Source organism: Chiloscyllium plagiosum, chromosome 43 (genome assembly GCF_004010195.1).
Source record: "Chiloscyllium plagiosum isolate BGI_BamShark_2017 chromosome 43, ASM401019v2, whole genome shotgun sequence".
Taxonomy (NCBI): Eukaryota; Metazoa; Chordata; class Chondrichthyes; order Orectolobiformes; family Hemiscylliidae; genus Chiloscyllium; species Chiloscyllium plagiosum.
Window position 1 is genome coordinate 9,004,936 of NC_057752.1, and position 18,112 is coordinate 9,023,047.

At 41.3% G+C, this 18,112-nt stretch overlaps 1 protein-coding gene across 3 annotated transcripts in view; it reads left to right on the top strand.

The window, feature by feature from the left end:
- The first annotated feature begins 1,387 nt into the window (after positions 1 to 1,387).
- letmd1 (LETM1 domain containing 1) overlaps positions 1,388 to 18,112 on the top strand; it is a 30,136-nt gene continuing 13,411 nt past the window's right edge. Inside the window, exons 1-4 of one of the 3 annotated variants that reach the window (XM_043681957.1) lie at positions 1,388 to 1,680; positions 3,701 to 3,849; positions 7,398 to 7,513; positions 9,028 to 9,110. In XM_043681957.1, the coding sequence (XP_043537892.1) occupies positions 1,589 to 1,680; positions 3,701 to 3,849; positions 7,398 to 7,513; positions 9,028 to 9,110 (440 nt within the window). In that variant the 5' untranslated portion in view covers positions 1,388 to 1,588. The remainder of the gene's footprint in view (positions 1,681 to 3,700; positions 3,850 to 7,397; positions 7,514 to 9,027; positions 9,111 to 18,112) is intronic. The other 2 variants (XM_043681956.1, XM_043681958.1) reach the window with 2 other exon arrangements.

Here is an 18,112-nt window from a genome sequence, read left to right on the forward strand (position 1 = left end):
GAGGGTTTTGTGGCACAATAGTAATGTCATTATCTCTAGGCCAGAATGTCCCATGTTCATTTGCCTAGAAGTGTGTCATAGCATGTCTAAACAGAGCAATTTAAAAAAATAAGGTAGTGGTGGATGCTAGTGTGATGAAGCCAAGGACCAGTGGTGGCCTATAAACAAAGCCCAACTCATGATCACAGCCAGTAAAGAGACAGTTAGCTTGTTTTATTTCTGCAATTACTTGCAGTCAGTGCAATTAAACACAGTCCTGATATTTGCAATTTAAGATGGTGCACTTAGACTGCTATTTTAGATTGTGTAACATCAACAGTTATAATATGAGCCCTGACCTGACTCATGTGGGTTCAGTTTGACATCCTGTTTTGAGTCAAATCAGGTAAAACCTCTAGGATAAGGATTGCTTTACACTGAACTAATTTAAATACACTAAGCATGTAGATGCTCCCTCCTATACTTCTAATAGATGTAAAATATAACTACCATCAATGAAACATAGGTAAATTCACTGCTGGCTTGACAATACCATTCAGTCAAAAGTACTGTCAGTTTCAAATACCATAGAAACAATTTGCGATCACCTGCACAGGAATCAAATACAAAATCTATTGGAAAGGGTTAAAAAAAAATGAGTAAATCAATCCATCAAGGCTGCCACATTTTTTGATTACAATGTGGAAATGTTTTTAAAATGTTCATCTTTATTGTGCAACAAATTTAGAAAATAGATAATATACAGTATATAATGTTGTCTAATAATTGAGAATACTAAATGTATTCAGCATGCCCTAATATTATTTCAGCATAATTATCTATTCCACCAAGAAACATACAAAACCTATGCATGAAGTTTCTGTACCATAATGTTTATTATATTCCATATTGTGTTAATTCTTTGTTGTCACAATTTGAATTATCTCCTTCAATTTCTTCCTGTAAGACCTTCCCTAAAACCTACCTACCTATTAATTCCATGCGCCAAATTTTGCCTGACAACTGCGAGAATCTTGGTATATTTTGAGACACTATACAAGCTGGTGGTGCTGTATATTTTTCCAATTTCCTCCCTTCAGTCATGACTCTCTTGTGGCGTAGTCCAACAGGCCTGGATCTCAATTAAGTGCCAGTGTTTTGTGTTTGAATGGCAGCAGTCAGTGGTGACATGCCAGCCTTATTAACATGCACAAATGGAGTCCCTGAAAAGGGGCCGCAATTTGCTTTATCAAAATCTCTCAGAGTTGTGAATAGCTATATCAGATCTCCTCTTAACGGCATTTCTTCTCATGGAAAGATCTCCAGTTTTCCTGGTTGCTCATCACTACAACCTTCCCACCCCAATAGTACCATCGTCCCGCTCCTGTGCTGTCTCCTTGACACCCTCCCGAAGCAAGCCAACCAAGCCTCGATAATATAAACGAAATAATATAAACGAAAACAAGGAAAATAGGGGCGATAAAAAGGAACGCCGTTATTGTTTTTTCTTATCAAACTTTTTTAAAAAGAAAGACCTTGATGTATTTGCCTATGGATAACATCGCGAGATTCAATAACCTTTGACCTTCCCAGCTTCATATTTTCTAAAATGGCGCTGACCAGAGGTTGTTTGAGGCTTCGCGGACCGAGAGGATGTTATTTTTCCGACTTTTTACACTATCCGACGGTTTATGTATCCCAGTAAGAGCGCGTTCAATGGAAGTCTTTCGTATAATGTATTATTAGCCACTCTTTCTGTATCTGCATGGCTTTTTTTTCTTTCTAGACGCCCAATTCCACAACCATTAAATAGATGCAAGCATGAAAGATAGTCAACACATAAAGAGTGTATTATAATTTGGGGGTTATATGAGAAACTTCTTAAAATGAAACTGTAGACGCTGATTCTTTTTCATATTCCACGAGAAACAAAGTTTTTTCATGTAGGCAATTATCAGGATTTTTAGCTGTCTTTTTGAGAACCTATCAGGCGATGTGATCTAAATTAATTACAATATTTATTATGTAATTTGGAATTGTTAGCAGTTTTGTGTATAATAACAAATTTGCAATTAGGAGTCTGATGAGGACGATGAACCTGTTGTCGATCGTCAGGAAGCACCCACATTTGACTTCAGACCCACAGAAATGTTGGCTGACTCTTAACCACCCTTGGGCTATTAGGGATGGACAACAAATGCTGACCTTGCCAGTGACACCCATATTAGTTCATTTAAAAGAAGTCATGACTGCACTTGTTCTGCAGTTAATTTGATTGTGAGGTGATCTCTTCATTGTAAAATCATTTGGGTGGCACAGTGGTTAGCACTGCTGCCTCACAGCGCCAGAGACCCAGGTTCAATTCCCGCCTCAGGTGACTGTGTGGAGTTTGCACATTGTCCCCATGTCTGCGTGGGTTTCCTCCGGGTGCTCCGGTTTCCTCCCACAATCTAAAAATGTGCAGGTTAGGTGAATTGGCGAGGCTAAATTGCCTGTAGTGTTGTCCTCCCCCCCACACAAAAGAAGATGATGCTGGAAATCTGAATAAAAGACTGAAAATGTTGGGAATACTCTGCAGGGCAGGCAGATCTGTGGAAGACAAAACTGTTAACACTTGGGTTAATGGCAGTACATTGAGAGACGCTGACTGATTTGAGTATTTTCTGTTTATGTTGCAAAATTCCAACATTTGCAGTGTTTTGCCTTTGAGATTGTAAAAGTGTGTGCACATATTTATGGGGCATGCTAATGACTTTCTGACAATGATGGATTTTGAGTAAAACCATAGTAGCTGAATTTCTGTGATCTGTTTGCAATTGGGGAGGTGCTGGCAGGAGTGGTAATGCCACTGGATTAGTTCTGAAATTCAGTAAAAAAAAAACTGGAAGAAAAAGCTAGCCAAATGGCCATCTTGTGACCACTGTCGCTTGTTGTAAAAAATCAATCTGGTTCACTAAAGCCTTTTAGGGAAGGAAATATGCCATCTTTACACAGTCTGGCCTGCATGTGACTCCAGACCAACGGCAATGTTTTTGACTCTTAACTGCCCTCTAGGTATTTAGGATTGGCCAACCAGCCAGTGACCCCCACATCCCACGAATGATGTTTTTTTTTAAATTCAAAGGCCACGTCCTTGTGGTAGAAACCTGGCTAAAATGTATAGTATGCAATACCTTGCAGTAGTTACAAAACCCGAGCGCAAATACATCAGAAATCCTGTTGAAATGTACAGTTTGCAATGCCCTGCAGAATTTGCAAATCCTTTTGAGCGCAAAGTAAATATTTTGCTGCTATGTGTAACCAAACATTTGTCCGCTAACTGCAATTTGAAACTTGCCATGTCTTGACAATGTTAAGTGTAATGATGCTTCCCAATTACTTAGTTGGTAAAGTGTGCATCTGAATCATGGAAAAGGTCTCTGATTTATTCCTTAGTTTGTGTTGAATCAGTTGATTTCAGCCAAATAGCAGGAATACTGTATTTGGTCTCAGTGTTCTCAGACGAATGAGAGAAAAGTTGGTCAAAGTTCCAATTCTTGATTGCTCTCCGTTGTTCCTTGTTGAAATCTGCATATGTTAAAGAGTCTGGTTCACTAGTGATGCATTCATCCTTTCTCCTTTATCTTCTTGTACAGCTAGATAACAACAGTTCACCTAGAGATTAACTGATGGCATTCTTATTTTATCCTCCCATCTGCTCTGCTCTCTGCCCCCACCTCAGGCTTACTGGTCACCCACTCTCTCAATTTTTCACAACTGCGAAGAGGAGAAGCATCATCTCAAAGGTCAAACGTTTGAATGCAAAATATGAACAATTTCTGGAAAGAAACTTTCCACGTTTTTATGTGATCTACTCAACCTTTTTCAGAGGTGAGTTAACGGTCAGAAGATGTTGATTACTCTTCAGCAGCATGGGTGACAAAAGCTGTAGGGGTATGGTGAAAGAGAGAAATAAGCAATTCGTTACATACTGATATAATACACTGTATAGGAAAAAGTCAAATTATATTCTCCATCCATTTCTGTAGTGTAGTTGTTGACCATTACATTTGGGGAACATTCCCTAGATTAACAGAATGTCTGTACGGTCTCTCCTGTTTCAGTGAGTAAAAGCATTTCCCAGTGTCACATTAAACTTTATAAACCAAAAAATTTGATTTGTGGTCTGTTGAATCAGTCCATCTTGAACAGGGCTGCAATTGGGATTTTGACATTTTTACTCTGGGAAGGAGGAGGACAAAACAACCAACCAGGGTACTCCTTCAAATTGCTACTCACTGACCACATTCAACAACTTGCTTGAATTCACATTGCACCTTAACTCTCAAAAATGCCCGATGACGTTTCGGAGGAAACAAGGACAAGATGTTAAGCCATTATAGAAGATACAAGCATCAAAAGGTTGGTTGAAAAAGGGGTGTTTTATGGCATCTTAAAGTTGCAGGCAGGATTTGAAATTGACTTTGAGATTGCAGTTGAAATGCCATCAATTAATAGATGCACAGAACACATGAATTAACATGAAAGTCTGGCTTATAATAAGCAACTGTATAAGGTAAGTCTCAATTTCTAGGCAGGTAGGGTGAGAATGTAGGGAACTTTGTGGGTGAAACATGAATTTAGAATTCTGTGCTCTTTTCCGACGGAGCCAGCGTGGATTAACTGTAGATCTATGCTACAGCCCAAGGGTGGCCAGATGCTGTGGGATGAAATATTTTGAGCACACGTATGTCCATGATTTTTTTACAGTGTTACGCTGGAATTTCTTTTTACACAAATGTAGTGTATAGTCCAGTGATCTAGGTAGAGAATCCAAAACAATACATGGTCTTTCTTGACTGTAAACAAAAGTTGAAATTAATAGTGTGAAATCAAAGCCATTAATTATACTGGTACGTATCAAATATTTAATAAATAAATAAGAGTTTTTAATCTCTGTATTTTTGCTAAAATTAGTGAAAACAGAACTTTTAACCTTAGGAAGACTATTAGTTTAGGAGAATATTAGAGTATCTTGTTTTTCAATAGTATAATTGGCATGAATCTAAAGCACTTTTGCTAGTTCTTTTTTCAGGTTATTTGCATTTGACAAATTTTAAAGGAATCTAATTTATCCACTGTACTTAGGGTGGCGTGGCAGCTCAATGGTTAGCACTGCTTTCTCACGGCACCATGGACCTGGGTTCAATTCCACCCTTGGGTTACTGTCTGTGTGGAGTTTGCACATTCTCCCTGTATCTGCATGAGTTTCCTCTGGGTGCTCTGGTTACCTCCCACAGTCCAAAGAGTGCAGTGTAGGTGGATTGACCATGCTAAATGTAGGGTTACAGGGATTGGGTGGGGGAGTGTTGGTGTGGACTTGATGGGTCAAATGACCTGTGTCCACACTGTAGGGAGTCAATGATACTTGGACACAAACAAGAGCACAAATATTATTGAATGAATGTTTTCCACTTCTATTTTCTTGGTCTTCCTCTTTCAAAATTGGCTTGATTTGCTTTTTTTTTTATTCTTGCATGAGATGTGGCTGCATTTGTTGCCCATCCTTAAATGCTCTTGTGACAGCAGTAGTGGTGAGCTACCATCTTGAACCTCTGCAGTCCATATGGTGTAGCTACAACCACAATGTTATTCAGAATTAATTTCCAGTATTTTGACTCAACCGTAGTAAAGGAATGGTGATATATTTCCAAGTCAGGATGGTGTGTGACATAGAGGGGAATTCTCAGGTGATGGTGTTCCCATGTATCTGCTGCCCTTGTCCTCAGTGGCAGAATTAGCAGGTTTGGAAGGTACCTTCTAAGGAGCCTTGGTCAGTTATTGAGTGTATCTTGTAGGTGGTGCACACTGCTGTCAGATGGAGTGAATGAGGTGATATGTATGGTGCTAATCAAGCAGGCTGCTTTGACATGGATGGTGTCGAGCTTCTTGAGTGATCGCAGAGCCACACATTCAAGCAGGTGAAGAGTATTTCATCACACTCCTGACAGTGCCTTGTCAATGGTAGATCGGCTTTGGAGAGTCAGGAGGTGAGTTATTTTCCTGAAAATTCCCAGCCTCTGACTTCCTGTAGCCACAGTATTTATCTGGCTGGCTAAAAGTTTGACTAGTTCTGGAGCACACATCTTCAGTATTACTGCTGGGATGTTATCAGGGCCATAAGCTTTGAAGTAGTATCCTGTTCCTTCAGCTATTTCTTGATATCAAGTGGAGTGAATCAAATTTGTTAAAGTCTTACATCCGCAATGCGGAGGCCAAGATAGATCATTCACTCAATACCTTCAGCTGAAGATAGCTTCAAATGCTTGAGCCTTGTCTTTTGTACTGATGTGCTAGGTTCCCCCATCATTGAGTATGTGGATATTTGTGGGACCACCACCTCCAATTTGTTTAATAGTCCACTATCACTCATTCATGGATGTGGCAGGACTGCAGCGGTTAGAGCCAATCTATTGTTTGTGGGATACTTAGCTCTGTCTAGTGCAGGTTGCTTATGTTGTTTGGCATGCGAGTAGTCCCATATTATAGCTTCACCAGGTTGATGCCTCATTTTTAGGCATGACTGTTGCTGCTCCTTTCGTTACAGCCTTTGATTATCTGTACATTAACAGATTTACCTCAGTGAATGGTGAAGAGCATTTGTATATATTTCTTTGTATTGTTCCTCTAAAATTGTTTTCCAAAATCCCATGGGGTTCCTTTTGAAAGAAAAACATAATTAAAATAGATGATTTGAAGATTGTCCTGTTACTGTTTGTTGAAGCTTTTTGTGCGCAAATTGCTGTGTTCCTCTGCTTTGCAACAGTGATTACAAACCCAAAAATACTTAATTAGCTGTAAAATATTTTGGGACACCGTGAAAGGTGATACAGTCAGTTCTGCTATAACGTTGGCTCTCCTGCAATCCCATGTTATAAGAAAATTGTGCAAAATCAGTACTATTTAAACTAACGGGGCCGAAATTGTGTTATAACCTATAGATGCTTTAAAGTTTCATGCTTTAGAAACAGTGCCTCCAATTCATCAATAGTGTAATAGTGAATTTGTGTTAATGAAGCATGTGTTATAGCATAACGACCTGTATGTAAATACAAATATTTCTTTCATGGAATCTTATGGCACAGAAGGAGGCTATTTAGCCCCCTGCACCTCTGCTAGCACATTGAAAGGTTATGCAGTGAAACCTACTCCCCTGTACTTAGTCCATAGTTCTTTATCTTTCTTCCTTTTCAAGTATTTATCCAATTTCTTTTTGGAATGTTACCATTGAATATGCTTTCACTGAACTTTCAGGTAGTACATTCCAGATCATCATAACTCGCTGTGTTTTACAAAAGAAAAATCATCTTCTCCTTCTTGTCTTTTGTATGAAACAGTAGTTTCACAATCGATATTTTTTCACTTTGTGTACATTGTAGGTTTCTATTTATTGTATCTTGACTTTAAGGAAGTCACTGGAATAAAACATAAGATGGCTGATCAGGGGCTGAAGTACAACCAGCTGCACTACAGGGAAATGGAAAAATTAAGACAGGTAGGAGTCTCTTTTCACATCCTAAGTGAAGGTCACTGTGCTGCAGAATGACTCATTCTTTTGTTATTCCTGTTCTAGATACTGAGGCATTAAGATGCCATTTTCATCCATAGAATCATAATTGTTCAAAACGCTTCGTCTGTTTGTCAATGCTTTAAACCTTGTTTGTCTGAGTCAAACACACTGGATCCTAGTTGAGAAAATAGACATACACTGACATCTCCAAAGCTTATATCAATGCCAAACACATGATTTTGGGGTGCAGGAGCAGACAAAGTGAGACCCAGCAATTTTTAGTTCACTCTTGGGCCACTGATATTGGTGCGGGAAATGGAGTTTGTCACTTTGTTTAGAGTGGTCTGTTCCTGTGAAATTGTGATTGAATTGAAGAAGCTTTATTCTACATTTAAATTGTGCTATAACAACCAGGGAGTTCTCCCTGCCAGCACAAGATGCCTGAAATGGCAAGTGTCCCATTCCCCAAAATTGACGTTCCTCACCTTGATCAATGCACAAAGGCGAAAGCACAGAAGCAGAAATTGAAGCAACAGGAGTGATATTTCACTTTGTAATGAGTGGTAATGAATTCAACAAATTCAAGCTTTGTATTTGTATGTTTACGCAACTATGTATTGTGCAATGTTTTCAGGTTAACTAACAATTAGTTATTTGGTAGTACAGGACTTGAAACAAACATTTTGTTGAAGCTTTTAACCTTGCACTGATCAGGACAGTTTGCAAAAATATCAATAAAGCAGGAAAGTGACATTTGTAATGTATTACAGGAGAGTGCTGATTATGTGAATATGAATTTCAGTGGCAGGGTGATGTACGCCATACATCCCAAAGACTTGTGGATCGTATCAAATAGCATATCTCTTCAGTTGCTTGCAACATACAAAGTACTAACCATACCCAACCAAACCACATTTGCGAAACTTGCAACACATCCAACGTTAGAGGTGATTCTGCAGTTGGATAACGTGTCCTGGATAATTGAGAGTGTTCAAAGATTTACAGTCCTAAATTTGTCTTCAGTGTAAGTTGGACTCACAGTCTAGCACACTCACATATTGGAAGCTTTGTATATTAATACCAAGGACCTTATTCTTTGCAGACAGAAAGAACACATGTATACATTGTACCTGGTTCAATTTGACAAAATAAGTGGCAGCCATTTACTGGTTTATTTCTCAGAGCAATGCTCTGACCAATCTCAGTCAACCTGCCTGGTTTGAAATCTAAGCAAAGCCTAATGGCAGTTAACATTCAATTGTCATTTAACGTTGCATTCTTCATGGCCTGCCTCTACCAATCAGAGTTCGGTTGCCAACTAATCAGCACTCTTCTGTAATACAGTATAAGTTGTTTTCTCCTTTATTGGTATTCTTGTGAACCAACCTGGTGAGTGCAAGACAAAAAGCTTTTTTTTTAACCAATACTAAGCTAATAATGTTAACTACCTGGAGACATAAGTTTTTAGCAGTAATCTGTGTAAATCTTTTCTCTTCTAGTTTCGCAGAGATATTATAAAGGTGATACCTGTAGTGCTGCTATCACTTCCGCCATTTGCAAACTATATGGTGTTTGTATTGATGTGAGTATTTAAATATTTTTCAGTTGTATTCTGGTGTTATGTAACGTCAATCCAGCCTTTTTCAGAAATGCTTTAGGACCAAAGCTTTAAACTTTGGTACTATTATTAATACTGTCTCTCAGTTCAGCGCATGCACCTTGAAAATTGGTAACAACACATCACTTCCATATAAACAGATGTGGTGGTATAGTACTAATGTTACTTGACTGGTAACACAAAGACACAGGCTAAATGTTCTGAAGGCCTGGGTTCAATTCACCTTGTTCACTATTGCTCTTAAGGAAATAAATCTGCCATCCTTACCTAGCATGGTCTACATTTGACAGCATATCAGGATATATACATTTGTACTGCAGTGGTAACTTGATGACTGTCTAGCAATTTGTTTGACTGTTACTTGTCCTTGAAGTGCCCTAGCAAGCAACTCCATTCACAAGCAATTAGGGATGCGCAACAAATGCTGGCCATGTCACTGATGCCCACATTCCAGGAAAGAATTTCAAAAGTCAATGTAAGATAAACTGTCTAACCTTCATTGCAGAAACTCAGTGGTGTGCAAAAATGACCTGCGATGAATGCTCTTCCTTCCCTGTGAGGAAATATCTGGCCTCACAATGGCGCTTTCTCTGGCAGGCAGAATGGGAGACTGTGTGTATGGTATGAAATAGTAAAGTAAGTTTAATTCTATACAGCACCCTGCTACCAGCCGTATTATTCTTAATTACTATGGGCAGAACTGGTGTCCAGTTTCTAAACCAACTCTCTCTTATTTAGTCATAGAATCCAACACCACGGAGACAGGTCCTTGGCCCAAACTGGTCCATGCCGACCAAAATGTTCATCCACGCTAACCCCATTTTCCTGCACGTGGCCCATATCCTTCTAATCCTTTCCAATCTATGTATTTGTCCAAATGCCTTTTAAATGTTGTTAATGTACCCGCCTCAACCGCTTCCACTGGCAGCTCATTCCAAATCCTCCGTGTAAAAAGCTTGCCTCTCTGGTTCCCTTTTATTCTTTTCTCTAACTTTAAACTGATGTCCTCTTGTCCTCTATTTCCCCAACTTGGAAAAAGACTAAGTGCATTCACCCTATCCATACCTGTCATGATCTTATACACTGCGATAAGGTCCCCCCTCAGTCTCCTACACTCTAAAGATAAAAAGTCCCAGCTTGTCCAACCTCTCCCTATAACTCAGACCATTGAGTTCTGGCAACATCCTTGTACATTTCTTCTGCACTCTTTCCAGTTTAATAACATCCTTCCGAAAATAAGGTGACCAAAACTGAACACAATACTCCCAAGTGCAACCTCACCAACGTCCTGTATAACTGCAAGATAACTTCCCAACTTCTATACTCAATGCCCTGACTGATGAAGGCCAGTGTGCTAAAAGCCTCCTGTACTGCCCTGTCTACCTGTGACTCCACTTTCAGAGAACTGTGAACCTGAACTTCAAGATCCCTCTGTTCCACAACACCCTTTCAGGCCCAACCATTCACCATGAAACACCTACCTTGATTTGACTTTCTAAAATGCAAGCCTTCACACTTATCTATATTAAACTCCATTTGCCGTTTCTCGGCCCACTTCCCCAGCTGATCAAGGTCCTGCTGCAATTTCTGATACCCTTCCTCGCTGTCTATGACACCACTTATTTTAGTATCATCAGCAAACTTACTTTTCATGCCCTGTACATTCTCATCGAAATCATTAATATAGATAACAAACAGCAATGGGCCCAGCACTGACTCCTGAGGCACTCCACTCGTCACAAGCGTCCTTCCACTATCACCCTCTGCTTCTTACCATCAAGCCAATCTTGTATCCAATTTGCCAGCTCGCCCTGGATCCCATGCGCTCTAACCTTCCAGAGCAGTCTACCATGTTGAATCTTTTCAAAGGCCTTATTGAAATCCATATAGACTATGTCTACCGCCCTGCCCTCATCAACCTTCCTGGTCACTATCAAAGAACTCTAATAAATTTGTGAGGCATGATCTCCCACTCACACAGCCATGCTGATTATCCCAATGAAGCCCTGTCTTTCCAAATGCTTGTATATCCCATCTCTCAGAATCTTCTCAAGTAACTTAGCACAGATGTTAAGCTTACCAATCTATAAATCGCAGACTTTTCTTTGCAGCCCTTCTTGAGTAATGGCACAATATTCGCTACCCTCCAGTCCTCCGGGAACGCACCTGTGGCTAACAATAATGCAAAAAATATCGGCCAGGGACCCCACAATTTCTTCTCTAGCTTCTTGCAGGATTCCTGGATATATCTGGTCAGGACCAGGAGATTTATCCACCTTCTCGCATTCTAATACGTCCAGCACCACCTCTGATGTGAAATGGACTGTCCCCAAGATATGAGCACTAGCTTTCCCAAGTTCCCAAATCTTCATGATAAACACAAAGGAGAAATAGTCATTGAGAACCATGCCCATTTCCTGCGGTTCTACACATACATGTCCATTTTGGTCCTTGAGGAGCCCTATTCTCGCTCCAGTTATTCTTTTTCCTTTAATATATTTGAAGTACTTCTCAAACAGAGTTGTGCTGTTAATGAAGTACATTTGCATAGAGCCATTGACAACAGAAGAGACATAGGCTTGTGTACTTATGGTGGGAATCTTCTAGCGTACTGGTCTATACCTCTCGGGGCCCATCTCTCTTTCATTTGTCACAATCCCATGCCATGGGAAGTGACCTTTTGTACAAATTGGTGCATGTTTCCCTCTGTTATAACCATTTACCCCTCCTTTGAACCCATCCTTTGTTTTTATATTTGTCTCCTTATCACTTCCTTTTGCCTTGTACAGTCATCACTTTTATCATTTAATTGTTCCTGCCTTCCTATCTCCTTTATACTTTCTGGACCCCTTTTCTCTTGATCTGTGCCTAATTGTATGTTCATTTCTAATCCTCCAGTTCTGATGAAAAGATGGTGCCACGATATGTTAATTGTTTCTCCCTCCAGTAGATATTGCCAGACCTGTTGTGCATTTCCAGCATCTTCTGTTATCATTTTCTCCATTTTCTAAGTGAGTTATTTAGCCCATTATGATTGTATACAGTTTGCTCGAGGTCCATTGCGTTGAGCAATGAATGTGAAAGAACAAGTAAAAGCAAATCCTCAAGTGTTTATTTGTGTCGTATCCTATCCTACTTGGAGCTGCTCCTGCCAGGAGATCTGCTGTCGTGGTATATACCTATTTCATCTGTTCAAGGTTTTTGTAAAGATTTGTAGCTCGGGTGCCGGTTGTAGTTGTTGTGGGTGTGTTCACCGAGCTGGGAAGTTGGTTTGCAGACATTTCATCCTCTTTCTAGGTAACATCCTCAGTGCTGTTGAGCCTCCTGTACTGTGTAGGTTGGAATTTATTTGATTTCATTCCTACTGCTTTCAGTTGCTCATTGCAGTGGTCAGTATATTGGGTTGAGGTCAATGTGTTTATTGATGGAGTCCGTGGATGTGTGCCAAGTTTCTAAGAATTCTCTGGCTATCCTCTGTTTGGCTTGTCCTATTATTGCTGTGTTGTCCCAGTCAAATTTGTGGTCCTTGTCATCTATGAGTATAGATACTAAAGATAGCTGATCATGGTGTTTATGATGTTCATGAATGCGGATCACTAGTTGTCTGCCTGTTTGTCCTATGTAGTATTTTGTGCAGTCTCTGCATGGAATCTTGTACACTATGTTTGTCCCACATATGATGGGTTTTGGGTCTTTTGTTCTGGTGAGTTGGCTGAGTGTGACTGTTAGTATACGTGCTGTCATAAATCCGAATGGTTGGAGGATTCTGGCTGTCAGTTCCGAGTTTTTTTTATATATAAGGGAGCACGGTTGGTGTGTTGGGTTGTGGCATGTCCTTGTCACGTTGTTTGTCTGCCAAGCATCTGCAGATGAAGTTGAGGGGATATCGGCTCTTGGCGAAGCCCTTGTAACGGTATTCTTCCTCTCTTCACCAGTCAGGAGTGCTGCAGTGTGTTGCAGCCCTTTTGACCGGGTCCTAATGCAGCTTCTCTCGTGTGTGTTTGGGTGGTTGCTGTTATAATTCAGGATCTGGTCCGTGTGTGGCTTTTCTGTACACTTTTGTACATTCCCCATTCTGTGTTCTTTCTACCATAATATCCAGCAATTTGTTGTGCCATCCTCACAGATCCATGGCAGCTCTTCTGCAACCACTCTGAAATGTCAGTCATCCAACTATGCCGAAGTCCACCTCTCTTTCTGCCCTCTGCATTACTGTTTAGAAGAGATCTCTATAGCTTTGCAGCTTTGATAAATGGTTAAAGTATTGGCACTTTAGTTTCTAGATGTCATACTTTTTCTCTTGCCATGTCAAGCGCCTTGTCTTTTGTCTTATGATCTTTGTGCGGAATTTGAAGTATACAATTTGGCAGGTACTTTACAAAAGCTTCTATTTTCTTCCACAGATTGTTTCCCAGATTTCTAAGGTATACAGAATGTAGCATCTTATGAGCTTTCTTTTCCACCTCAGAGTTATAGAGTCATAGAGACGTACAGCACGGAAACAGACCCTTCGGTCCAAATTGTCCATGCTGACCAGATATCCCAACCCAATCTAGTCCCACCTGCCCGCACCGGGCCCATATCCCTCCAAACCCTTCCTATTCATATACCCATCCAAATGCCTTTTTAAATGTAGCAATTGTACCAGCCTCTACCACTTCCTCTGGCAGCTCATTCCATACACATACCACCCTCTGCATGAAAAGGTTGCCCCTTAGGTCTCTTTTATATCTTTCCCCTCTCACCCTAAACCTGTGCCCTCTAGTTCTGGACTCCTCCACCCCAGGGAAAAGACTTTGCCTATTTATCCTATCCATGCCCCTCATAATTTTGTAAACATCTATAAGGTCACCCCTTAGCCTTCGCTCCAGGGAAAACAGCCCCAGCATGTTCAGCCTCTCCTTACAGCTCAAATCCTCCAACCCTGGCAACATCCTTGTAAATCTTTTCTGAACCCTTTCAAGTTTCACAACATCCTTCTGATAGGAAGGAGACCAGAATTGCACGGAATGTTCCAACAGTGGCCTAACCAATGTCCTGTACAGCCGCAACATGACCTCCCAACGCCTGTACTCAATACTCTTTCCAATAAAGGCAAGCATACCAAACGCCTTCTTCACTATCCTATCTACCTGCGACTCCACTTTCAAGGAGCGATGAACCTGCACTCCAAGGTCTCTTTGTTCAGCAACACTCCCTAGGACCTTACCATTAAGTGTATAAGTCCTGCTAAGATTTGACTTCCCAAATTGCAGCACCTCGCATTTATCTGAATTAAACTCCATCTACCACTTCTCAGCCCGTTGGCCCATCTGATTAAGATCCTTATACAGATGTACAGCACAGAAAAAGACTCTTTGGTCCAACTCGCCTATGCTGACCAGATATCCTCAATTAATCTAGTCCCATTTGCCAGCATTTTGCCCATATCTCTCTCAACCCTTCCTGCTCATGTATCCAACAGATGACATTTAAATATTGTAATTGTACAAGGCTCCTCCAATTTCTGTGGCAGCTAATTCCATACACACACCACCTTCTGTGGCAGCTAATGTCTCTTTTAAATCTTTCCCCTCTCACCTTAAACCTATGCCCTCTAGTTTTGGACTCCTCAACTCCGGGAAAAGACCTTGTCTATTTACCCTATCCATGTCCCTTATAATTTTATAAACCTCTGTAAGGTTACCCTCAGCCTCTGATGCTCCAGGGAAAATAGCCCCACCCTATTCAGTCTCTCCCTTTAGCTTAATCCCTGCAATCCCAGCAACATCCTTATAAATCTTTTCTGTACTTTTTCAAGTTTAATAACATCTTTCCTATAGCAGGGAGACCAGAATTGAACGCAGTATTCCAAAAGTGTCCTAACCAATGTCCTGTACAGCTGCAACATGACATCCCAACTCCGATAGTCGAGAGTGTGGTGCTGGAAAAGCACAGCATGTCAGGCAGCATCCGAGGACCAGGAGAATCAACTTGTCGGGCAGACACCCTTCATCAGGAAGTGCTTCTCCCACACTCTCGACTCTGATCTCCAGCATCTGCAGTACTCACTTTCTCCGAGTTGATCCCAACTCCAATACTTAATGCACTAACCAATAAAGGCAAGTGTACCAAATATCACCTTCATTATCCTATCTACCTGTGACCCTACCTTCAGGGTACTAGGAACCTGCATAGCAAGGTCTCTTTGTTTGGCAACATTCCCCAGGACCCTACCATTAAGTGTATAAGTCCTGCCCCTGATTTGACATAGGAAATGCAACACTTTACATTTATCTAAATTAAATTCCTTCTGCCACTCCTCATCCCTTTGGCCCATTTGTTCATCTGATCAAGGTCCCATTGTACTCCGAGGTAACCTTCTTCGCTTATTAACACACCATCTGCCTTCATGTTTGTTATTGGAACAGAACGTTGTATCACATGGATTGGTTCCAGTCAATGTCTTTATAAGGAGTGGTAGTGAAGCTTTATGTGAATCTTAAGGGCAGTAAAGATATAACAGTGTCAGAATTGTTGGCGTGTCTGCCAGCATTGATCTGCTGAACTTGTATGTTTCTGAAATCTGTATGTAACAATTTGTAGGTTTGCACAGTGAGCTGGTGGGTTTGTTCTTGAGACGTTTCATCACCATGCTAGGTAACAATCAGCAGTGAGCATTGGTGTTCTGTCCCATTTGCTATTTGTGTGTCGTGGTTTGTTGTGGGAGATGATATTATTTCCATTTCTGTTTCTGAGATGTTAGTGATTGGGGTCCAAATCTATATGTCTGTTGATGGAGTTCCGGTTTGAATACCAGGCCTCTAGGAATTCCTGCACGTGTCTTTGCCTGTTTCAGGGTGGATGCATTATCCTAGTCAAACTGGTGTCCCTCTTTGTCTGTGTGTATGGATATCAGTAATAGTTGGTCATCTTTTGGTGGCTAGTTGGTGCTCATGTATCCTGGTGACTAGTATCCTGCCAGTTTGTCTGATATAATGTTTGTTGTAATATTTTGTATTTAATGTTCATTCTGCTGGCTGTGGGGTACGGGATCAGTAGCTGTTTCAGTGTGGTGGTAGGTTGATGGATTTTCTTTGACGTGACAGCCCTACTCGCACCAATAAACATCACCCTGGCAAAAGAAACACTGGCCTCACTGCTAGACAAACAGCTGACAGCACCAACTCCATCAGCAAGGACAGCATCCTCAAACTACTGGACCTGTCCCTCACAACTCACTTCACATTCAACAACAAGATATATAAACAAATCAATGGGACACCACATGGGATCACCAATATCTGGATTTACAACAGAAGCAGTTATGCAAAGGTTAGAATGAACAGCCTTCCCGTGATCCAACCTCAGCTTTGGGTCCACTAAGTGAATGACATATTTGTCATCACAAAACGCAACAATCTAGAAGAGACCCACAAACACACAAACCACATTTTTACTGGTATAAAGCACCAAAGAGGAAGAGAACAACGACCGACTCCCCTTCTTGGATGTCACGGTAGAACGAAAAGCTAATAGAGAACTGCAGACCAGCGTTTACAGGAAAGCCACACACACTGACCAGATACTCAACTACAGGAGCAACCATCCCAACACCCACAAATGGAGCTGCGTCTGGACATTACTTAAATGAGTCACAACACACTGCAGCACCCAGGAACTATGAGAAGCCAAGGAGAAACACCTATACAATATATTCAGGAACAACAGTTACCCAATAAGCGCAGTCCACCGATTCCCGCACAACGGACCTAAACAGGAAGACACAACATACCCAGAAACTCTTGCCACCCTACCGTACATCAAAGATATTTCAGAGATGACGACCAGACTACTCCGGCCCCTAATTAGAACATAGAACAGTACAGCACAGAACAGGCCCTTCAGCCCACGATGTTGTGCCGACCATTGATCCTCATGTATGCACCCTCAAATTTCTGTGACCATATGCATGTGCAGCAGTCTCTTAAATGTCCCCAATGACCTTGCTTCCACAACTGCTGCTGGCAACGCATTTCATGCTCTCTCAACTCTCTGTGTAAAGAACCCGCCTCTGACATCCCCTCTATACTTTCCTCCAACCAGCTTAAAACTACGATCCCTCGTGTTAGCCATTTCTGCCCTGGGAAATAGTCTCTGGCTATCGACTCTATCTATGCCTCTCATTATCTTGTATAACTCAATTAGGTCCCCCCCTCCTCCTTTTCTCCACTGAAAAAAGTCTGAGCTCAGTCAATCTCCCTTCATAAGATAAGCCAGTCCAGGCAGCATCCTGGTAAACCTCCTCTGAACCCTCTCCAAAGCATCCACATCTTTCCTATAATAGGGCGACCAGAACTGGACGCAGTATTCCAAGTGCGGTCTAACCAAAGTTTTATAGAGCTGCAACAAGATCTCACGACTCTTAAACTCAATCCCCCTGTTAATGAAAGCCAAAACACCACATGCTTTCTTAACAACCCTGTCCACTTGGGTGGCCATTTTAAGGGATCTATGTACCTGCACACCAAGATCCCTCTGTTCCTCCACACTACCAAGAATCCTATCCTTAATCCTGTACCCAGCTTTCAAATTCGACCTTCCAAAATGCATCACCTCACATTTATCCAGGTTGAACTCCATCTGCCACCTCTCAGCCCACCTCTGCATCCTGCCAATGTCCCGCTGCAGCCTACAACAGCCCTCTATACTGTCAACAACACCTCCAACCTTTGTGTCATCTGCAAACTTGCTGACCCATCCTTCAATCCCCTCATCCAAACCATTAATAAAAATTACAAAAATTAGAAGCCCAAGGACAGAGCCCGGTGGAACACCACTCACCACAGACTTCCAGGCAAAATATTTTCCTTCTACTACCACTCGCTGTCTTCTGTTGGCCAGCCAATTCTGTATCCAGACAGCTAAGTTCCCCTGTATCCCATTCCTCCTGACCTTCTGAATAAGCCTACCATGGGGAACCTTAT